The sequence below is a fragment of the Podarcis bocagei genome, assembly GCF_964188305.1.
Source record: "Podarcis bocagei genome assembly, chromosome: 5".
NCBI lineage: Eukaryota > Metazoa > Chordata > Lepidosauria > Squamata > Lacertidae > Podarcis > Podarcis bocagei.
In genome coordinates, this window is record NC_138129.1 from 1,870,388 (window position 1) to 1,879,462 (window position 9,075).

The window sequence follows — 9,075 nt, forward strand, 5'->3', positions numbered from 1 at the left end:
GGGGGCAGATTTTTGTTTACAACACAGGAAACACAGGGCATGTGTTACTGTGCAGTCTGCATTTCGGCACACGATCTGTGTGGCTCTTTTCTTGGCTTGGCTTTCACTGTGAGCCAGGAGGGAGGAATGACAGGTGGGAGGAATGGGAGGTGGGCCTCTCCTGGGGTGGGGGGGGGGGTGCTCCATCTCCCACTTCCTGGTGTGTCCCCCAGAGCAAGGGAGGCGGGTGGTTAAAGGGCAGAGCAAGCGGCAGCAACAAAGCCACAGGAAGCAGGGACTGCTGTGCAAAGTGATTTACTGCAAAAGTGGGTGAGGGGGTCCAGCAAACATGGCGGAGGTGGGGAGGCGACCAGGTGCTGAGAGCAGAGCATCAGGGAGACGGTGGTTGTCACTGCCCTCAGGTCAGGGTCTGTGGAGGGTCCCCCACTGCTGCTGCTCCACAAGGTCCGGGACGCTGCATCTGGAGAGGGAAGATGAGAGAGGGAGAGGGTAAGTCCAGCCTTGGTGCAGGCGGGTGCATTTGCAATTATTACCATTTATTAAATTTAGACTCTGCCCTCCATCTGAAGATGTCAGGGCAGTTCACAACATAAAGGTGGGAAAAGGCGCTGTTGCAAGGCCTGTGTTTTGCAGGCACTCCAGAGCTAGGCTGGCAGAATCCAGCCCACGACACTCACCACCCCAGCATCATAAACGTCCCACAGAAATCCTGCTAGCGGGTCGATACTGTGATGCCTAAGTAAACCCTGTGGGGAGCTCATGGCAGGTTATGGGATTTGTGGGATGTGAAACACAAGAGCAGTCAAGTACAACATTCCTAGAGTGAACATGTTTACACATGGGGAGGAAAGTTTGTCCAGCCAGCAGGTAAACTTCCTGTTTCCTTCTGGGCTGGGACAGACTCATCTACATGTGGCTAGAGGTGGGCGTGGCCTCACCTGTGCAGGTAATGAGAAAAGCACAGGGCAGGGCAGCCATTTCTCTCTCTGTGTGACTACATGTCTCAAAGAAGCAACATCTGCTTAGCCAAAGATGCCCTCTTGACCTCCAGCCAAGAGAGGACAGGGGGACTGGCTCCTTATGAGATAGTTTCTAGGTATATGTTACTTTTCTAAGCTAAGTCTGCCTTCTGGCATCCTACTGTGAACAGAATGATGTGTGAGTAAACCTTTTTATACTTTTATAGAAGACTGTGTCGTGTCTTATCTTTTATGAGGGAATAAGGGGAAAATACCAGAACAGTTGTTATAGAGGCTTTAGCGAGCCTGAGCTAACGCATCCGCCGTGAGTTTAAAAAGGGGAATGTTACTCTGCTAAATTGTGAGCTTGTTAACACAAGTTGGAAAAGGATATAATCAGACAATATATCCTCTCCTGCATCCCTGAACATTCCCACAATGGGGTCACCTCAGAATTCAGGAGTGGAACAGGCCAATTTGCCGCAGCCGTTCTGGCAGCATTTCTTGTCCCCTGGGCAGTTCGAATCCACTTCACACGCATTGTGGCAGGCGCCCAGCATGGAGATCCCGATGGAAAGGCTGGGGCAAGTGCCTGGCTTATCTGCAAGGGGAGAAGAGCAGAGAGTGAGCAGGCAGAGACGTCTGGAGCCACAGGGAATAAAGGAAGGCAAGCGCAGAGGCAGCCTCTGCCACCCATCTGGCAGTGGGTCTTCTCCTCCAGGGCAGCCCAGGCTTTTCACTGCTCATGGACAGGCGGGTGAAGGCGAGGGAGAGCAGGCTTGGAGTGGAATCACAGAAGGATCCTGCAAAGCAGAAGACCAAGGAAGGGTGGAAGGAAGGGGAGGAAGAAGGAGATGGTGCTTCAGAGTCACAAAGAACACCAGAAGAGCCTGACGGCTGGATCATGCCAGTGACCCTTCTAGTCCAGTGGAAAACCAGGTGCCTATTGTGGGGAACCAGTAAGAAGTGGAAGCAGCAGCAGTTGCCTTAAAGGGGAGGCCTCTGCTGCAGACGGACGGCTGCCACCCCAAGCACACTTTCTAGGACTGGACAAGACTTACCTCTGAGGTTGGACACAGGAAGCCTTTGAAGCTCACACCAGTTCCTTTTCCACACTGTACTTTTCATAGAGTTGTAGAGTTGAAAGGTACCCCCAAGGGTCATCCAGTCCAACCCCCTATAACAGAGTTTCTCAACCTGTGGGTCCCCAGATGTTGTTGGACTACAACTCCCATCAACCCTGAGCTCTGGCCTTGCTAGCTAGGGAGTTGTAGATGGGAGTTGTAGTTCAACAACATCTGGGGACCCACAGGTTGAGAAAGGCTGCCCTATATTGTAGGATTCTCAACTAGATCATAGATCATTTGTACAAATAAGTATGCAATTGGACACACAATAACATTGTCTAAAGCAGCAGCTATAATAATAATAATAATAATATTTATACCCTGCCCTCCCAGGCCAAAGCCGGGCTCAGGGCAGCTAACACCAATAAAATCACAGTAAAAACATAATAGGGGAAAAAGAGAGGGTGGGACACCCAATTTAAAATACAGGTTAAAATGCAATTTAAAATGCAGCCTCATTTTAAAATAGCTGATAAATCAAGACCATAAGGGGAGGGAAACATAAGGGTCAGACCGAGCCCAAACCAAAGTCCAGGCGGAACAGCTCTGTCTTGCAGGCCCTGCGGAAAATGTCAAGTACCGCAGGGCCCTGGTCTCTTGGGACAGAGCGTTCCACCAAGTTGGGGCCAGTACTGAAAAGGCCCTGGCCCTAGCTGAAACCAATCTAACCTCCTTGGGGCTCGGGACCTCCAAAGTGTTGTTATTTGTGGACCTTAAGGCCCTCTGCGGGGCATAACAGGAGAGGCAGTCCTGTAGGTACGTGGGTCCTAGGCTGCACGTCCTAGCTACTGCTAGTCCTAGCTACTCTCTGTGTTGTCCGTGCACACAGGTGGGCACCCTTACAAACTAGTGTGAACCAGTGTTCTGTGTTCCCCTCCCCTCAATCACTGTTTCCGTTAACTTTTTTTCTATTTTTATTTTAATGGTGGGTGTTCCAAGGGTTTTACATATACATACCCAAACCCTTGGGGCCCAGCCCAAGACCTTTGGGCACACGAGTTGAACCATCAAACAGTGCCCCCTGCCAGGGAAAAAAGGCTGAGTGAAGATCTATGTTGGAAACAAGAGTGTGGGGTTGGTGGGGGTCAAATCAACCTTCAATCTGGGAATCAAAGGCTGCTGCAAGGAGGGGGGGGAAGGCCCACTGAAAGATGCTGGGCGGTGCAAACCCCAGGAGGCGCCAGAAGGCAGCCCCCGCCCTTTCCTCCCTAGAGGTGGGGGAGAGTGTCAGTGCCACCTATTCACCCAAAGGCCACTGTAGAGGCAGAACCGGGGGGGGGGGGACCTGAGGAGGGTGACAGCCTTCCTTCCAAGAAGTGTACCAGGAGTGCAACACAGCTGTTGCTATCACTGCAGGATCAAGAGCAGGCACCGGCGGTGATGCATTCATCGGAGGCTAGATCTCCTGCCACGTGGATCATGCTGCCTGAGATACTGGTACTTGCCTCACATTGCCTCACAGTAGATGCAAAGATAGATAGATAGACAGACAGACAGATACATAGATATAGAGATAGATAGATATAGAGATAGATAGATATAGAGATAGATAGATAGATAGATAGATAGATAGATAGATAGATAGATAGATAGATAGATAGATAGATAGAGATAGATAGATAGATAGATAGATAGATAGATAGATAGATAGATAGATAGATGATAGACAGATAGATAGCTTTTTCTGGGGGACGCGAGGGTATGCATGTCAGGAGGTCCATTCTGCAGCTTAGTTTAAGCTGGAACACCCTTTTACTGTCCTTATCAGACTGCTATAAATCAAGCCTTCTTCTGCTGGCCTTTCTGAACAGGCTTGCCTCGTGCTGCCAGTTCCAGGAGACTCCAACCGGGACAAAAACAGCCCCGGTTCGTCCTCTGCTGGCATTGGGTGTGTGGCCCCAATCCCTGGGCCCATAACCATTGTTAGGAGCTTGAGCTGCACTTGAGTAGGACCCTGGCAGAGACACATGCCCAACTGGCATGTTCTTTCCCTCTTGGTCGATCGTTCAGGAGCTTCAAAAGCTTTCTGAACATCACAGCCCGAACATCACAGCGACTGATGCCAACAGACATCGGCACACTTAGGGATCCACAGAGTCTTCGCAGCTTGTGTGACAGACCTCAGCAACTCAGCATTTTGGCTAATCTACTTTATTTACATATAAACACACACGGAGCACTGCAACATGGCACCCTCTCTCTCTAGCATCAGACAGCAAAGAGAAAAAGAACAAAGGACAATAGTCCTACTTCACGGAACACAGTAACACAAACATCCTGTCTCCATCACTTCCCACTCTGGAGTCAAAACATACACCGTCATGTGATAGACAACAATCACATGACTGCAATCACAGAGCAGGAATCCTAATATCGCATACACCTAAACATTTTGTGAATCTAAGTTTGGCTTCATTGAGGGGAAGTATTTCAATATAAGTAAGAAAATGAGAGTACTCCTGTCAGGGAACTGCCATCGGAGCTAGAGGCGGAGGGAAGGCTCCAGAGGGATGCCGGAGAGGGTCCCAGTAGGGAGAGAGGCAGCCCATCTGCTGGGGAAGGAAATCAGTGTAACACCAGTGGAGAAGGGGGGCAGATGGGGGAATCGGAGAGGAGGCTCCAAGACTCCTCGCCGGAGACCAGCAGAGAGAGTACGGGTACTCCACTGCCGACACCCTCCCTGCGCAGAAGACTTCCGCGCAGGGAGAGTAGGAGGAGACTTGGCGTCAAACAACTTTTATGCTGGAAAAGGTTCAAGAAACGCCCACTGACAGATTCTGCCAGCGACTGAGACAGTCACGATGCTGGAGGCTGTTCAGTCAGAAAGGGTTTAACCAGGTAACCTCGCCAGCAGTGGTGGCAACTTACGCACGAGCAACCCCTAAATCCATTACAACTCCTAAACATTTTTTGGGGGGGCGGGAAGCACTGGATGGATGGATGGGTGGATGGATGGATGGATGGATGGATAGATAGATAGATGATAGATAGAGATAAAGATGATAGATAGATATCAGTCTACAGAGATGGCAAGGTTGCTGCCCTGCTATCCTGCCTATTTTATACAGTTGGAAGGGACTCCCCCCCTCAAATCCCGTGATCATAGCTAAAGCATTTCATTCATAGACATGTTAAACACGGGAAGCGGAAAGCACAGCCCTGCAAAGTTCGTCAGTCTGCTGCAGTCGAAGGTGACCTCAGAAAGCTCCATGCAGGCCATGAGCTCTTGAGAAGGGCCTTCTTGGGACAAAATGAGTTAAATAGTGCAGACCCTTGGGGTCCCTTCCAAATTACAATTCTATGATTCTAAGGACAACATGGGGATGATGTTGCAGGCACAGGACCCCAAAACGGCACCTGCACCCATCAGTGGGTGCACCTGATCGTACGGTTTGTACACGCCCTGAGTCAACACTAAGTTCTTGCCTGTATGAGACGCTCATTAAAGGATTTCAACAGGGAAAGAAGCACTATATTAAGCACTATATTAAGTATTTCCTGGAACTGCAGCTGGTTGCGAAAGAGAAATGCCTGGGCGACGAGGCAGGAGTACCTTCTCTGAATGGGGAACGTCGGCCCTGCAGAGACGAAAAGGAGATTCTCTTAAGAAGCAAAGTTCTCCGCATCTCTATCAGCCTAGATGGGGCACCATCTCACCTCCGAAGGCCAGCCCAGCCCACGGGGTCGGCAGCCTTAGCCTGGCATTTAACAGCATCATGAAAACGCAGAACTGAAAGTGCCCAAACAGAGGAATCCCCACTGCTTTGTGGAGAAGCTCAGCTGAAGACTTGGGCAACTTTCCAAGGGGAGCCTGGAAGTGTTTTGGGGCTACCCAGGGGATCCCTGCACGAGCCCTTCTTGCCGTTTCTCACTTCTCCAATGCCACCGCTTGTGCCTCCTGCCCACCCCATCCTGCCCCCCACCAGAGAACCAAGAAAAATCCACAGCCACTTCTCCTGTGGTGGAGGCTGCCTCCAGAAGCCTCTGCCTCAATCATACGACCCCAGCAAGCCAGGCTTCAGAAGGGGTGGGGTGCGCTTGGAACCTGAACATTTTGCCTCAGGCAGCAAAATGGGCCGTCCCAGAGCCTAGGACTTGCCGATCAGAAGGTCAGCGGTTCAAATCCCTGTGACAGGGTGAGCTCTCATTTCTCAGTCCCTGCTCCTGCCAACCTAGCAGTTCGAAAGCACGTCAAAGTGCAAGTAGATAAATAGGTACCTCTCCGGCGGGAAGGTAAACGGCGTTTCCATGCGCTGCTCTGGTTCGCCAGAAGTGGCTTAGTCATGCTGGCCACATGACCCGGAAGCTGTACGCCGGCTCCCTCGGCCAATAAAGCGAGATGAGCGCCGCAACCCCAGAGTCGGCCATGACTGGACCTAATGGTCAGGGGTCCCTTTACCTTTTCCTTACTTCCAAAAAGCCACCAGGAATTCCCATGAAGGCCTCCCTAACCGGAGGAGGGCAGAGGGTGAGCAGGCACCTTTGTACCCCATCCTGCCCCACTAGCGCATGGGGCTCCAGTCACTTAAGGAACGTGGTTACTCTTTGCAGACTGGAGTGGCAGGACATTTCTGCCCTGCAGGGCGCTGGGCTAGATGGCGGGAATGGTGCATCCAAACTGTTATGCAAGGGTTAATGCTGTAGCACAGAATCCTATGATGTTAACACCACTGTTGGGTCAGTGGTCAAAGGCAGAGAGTGCCTTTTAATTGTGAGAGCAGCAGGTGTTATTCTGATGCTGCTGTGTGTCTATAAATATTTGCCAGTCTCATATATGAATTCATGTAAATATGTTTCAGAATACCAAGTAAAAGTAAAGTGTTATTTTCAAACAAAGTGTCTTGGTAGCCTTTTCTAGGAGAGAAAAGGAGAACTATTAAATAGGGCCAAATGACCCCAGGCAATTTCCGCATAACTGTGTACAATTACCACACCGATGACCCCTGGGGTCCCTTCCAGTCCTCCCAGCTCTGCAATTCTATCATTCCACAAAGAAGATGCTTGTCTCCTGCTTGTGCAGGATCCTGGTTGTCACAGAGAGGCTTCAGGCTGGATCCTGCACAGCTCTCTCACCCTCCTACCAAGAAGCTTAGAATCACAGAACCATAAAGTCGGGACCCCTGAAGGTCCTCTAGTCCAACCCCCTGCAGTGCAGGAACCTCAGCTAAATCATCCAACCCCTGTTTAAATGCCACCTCCCTCCTTTATGCCAAAACCCCAAACACTGCTCTTTGCAAGTCTGCTCCACACATCAGGAGACCCCAGGCCTCACCTGCATACCTTGTTTGCCCAACTTATGACCTGACCATTCTGCATCCATTCAGAGGGGCCTGGGCATGGTGCCACTGACTGCTGGAAAGATGGGGCAGGGGCTTCCATAACAGGCAGCCCCCCTCCACTCATAGCATCTGGCATCATGGTGCTGAAGCTGAGGCCTAAGATTATAAGAGGCCCCTCCTGGATCAGGCCATTGGCTCATGGAGTCCAGCCTCCAGTTCTCACAGTGGCCCATGGGAAATTTGCACGCAGGATCTGGGCACCAGAGCCCTCTCCCCTCTGTGGAGAGAGAGCGGAAGCATCCTGGTTAGTAGCCACGGATAGCCCTCTCCTCTGCTGAGCTATCTAACCCTCTTTTTAAAGCCTTCCAAGTGGGTGACCATCAGGGTCCACTGTGGCAGTGAGTTCCACAGTTCAACCTTGTGCTGCCTAGCTGAGACTGGCTCCTGGGGGGCAGGAGGATTGCAGTGGGGGCGCAGGAGGGCCAGCATTACCATTTGGGAGATGGCAAGAGGCCCCGCAGCCCGTCCGGCAGCACTTCTCGACGCCCTCGCAGCTGGCATCAGACTGGCACTCTTCCGTGCAGTTACTGCTGGCACTCTCCATCTCTGTATCTGGGCATGTGCCCCCTTTGACTGCGGCAACTAGAAAATGCAAAGAGAAGACAGTGTTGCCTTGAGGGGTGCCACCTGGCCTCTTCTTGGGGGCACTTGATGTGGCCGCAGGGAGTTCTCCTGCCCTTGGGGTGGCAAGCTGGCATCAATGCCCATGGCGGGCATTGCAGCAAAAGCCTTTTCTGGGAGGGTGGAGAGCAACTGCCCAGGGCTCCCTCCCAGGCACCCACTGCAGGTAAGAGAGTTTCCTTGCCCAAGGAGAGTCAGACGGGCCGGGCCTCTTCATGCAGCTGGGCCAGGCTGGAGACAAGGGCTTTTCTCTTCTTCTCATCTCACACCCACCTGTAATGTTCTGTTTGAGCAGCTCTATCCGCAGAATCGAGGCTGTGAGAAGCCCCACCAGGGAGAAGAGGACAAAGAGTTGGAGGCAGCTGCTATTCCTGGGCGTCATGGTGCTGTTCCTCGCAGAGAAGATGTTGTGGTCTCTGGCTGCTGCAGGCCAAGCTTTAAGCTCTCTCAGGTGTGGCTGGAGGAGGGGGAGGGAGGTGGGGAGGGGGAAGAGAGGCTCCTGGGCGATGGACAGAGAACAAGTGGAGCCCAGCTCCCTCCTCTTTCCATTGCACAATCAGATCAGATCAAGTAACGCAGCTGGCCCTGGTGTGAACCAGGAAGCGGCAGGCTGAGGGAGCCATAAGAGAAGATTCTGAGAGTCTTTGCTCAGCTGGCTAGGGACCCCTCTGTCTCTCCACCAACTCCTGGTCTCCTTGCAGCATGCAGGTGCTGAAGATGCTCAAACAAGCCCCTGTTCTTCCCAGAGGAGAAGTGCAAGTTGGACCAGCATCCTGAAGGCCAAGGGCATTGGGCCATCGAGCAAAAGCCCTCCACCAAAATCTCATTTCCCCATCTGAGCCTGCAAGGGGCTCTCAGGAGATCTGCCAGGGCAGGTGGAGCTTGCCATCGAATGTGGTGCCACAGGGAAAGGTTCGGAGGAAGAGAGGCTGGCTGCTGGCACTGCAAAGGTCCAGGAGCACATGAGGCAGAGAAAGCAGCAGAGTGGCAGAGACCAGGGCAATTACTCTGCCCTTTTTCAGGGTGTAC

At 52.0% G+C, this 9,075-nt stretch overlaps 1 protein-coding gene across 1 annotated transcript; it reads right to left on the reverse strand.

The window, feature by feature from the left end:
• Positions 1-278: 278 nt before the first annotated feature.
• LOC308588321 (WAP four-disulfide core domain protein 2-like) lies at positions 279-8,490 on the reverse strand. Its single transcript, XM_081196798.1, has 4 exons — positions 8,320-8,490; positions 7,858-8,007; positions 1,408-1,560; positions 279-460 (listed from the first exon to the last, which is right to left on the reverse strand). The coding sequence occupies exons 1-3, from the start codon at positions 8,426-8,428 to the stop codon at positions 1,409-1,411; spliced, it is 411 nt and encodes a 136-aa protein (XP_081052924.1). The 5' UTR covers positions 8,429-8,490; the 3' UTR covers positions 279-460; position 1,408.
• Positions 8,491-9,075: the final 585 nt, after the last annotated feature.

Bases quoted from the DNA above. Each gene is read 5' to 3' on its own strand.
- LOC308588321 (XM_081196798.1), bottom strand. From the start codon at position 8,428: ATGACGCCCAGGAATAGCAGCTGCCTCCAACTCTTTGTCCTCTTCTCC. The intron at 8,008-8,319 runs GTGGGTGTGAGA...TGCATTTTCTAG, and splicing joins GCTCAAACAGAACATTACAG to TTGCCGCAGTCAAAGGGGGC. The intron at 1,561-7,857 runs GTAATGCTGGCC...CTCCCCTTGCAG, and splicing joins CTCTTGCCATCTCCCAAATG to ATAAGCCAGGCACTTGCCCC.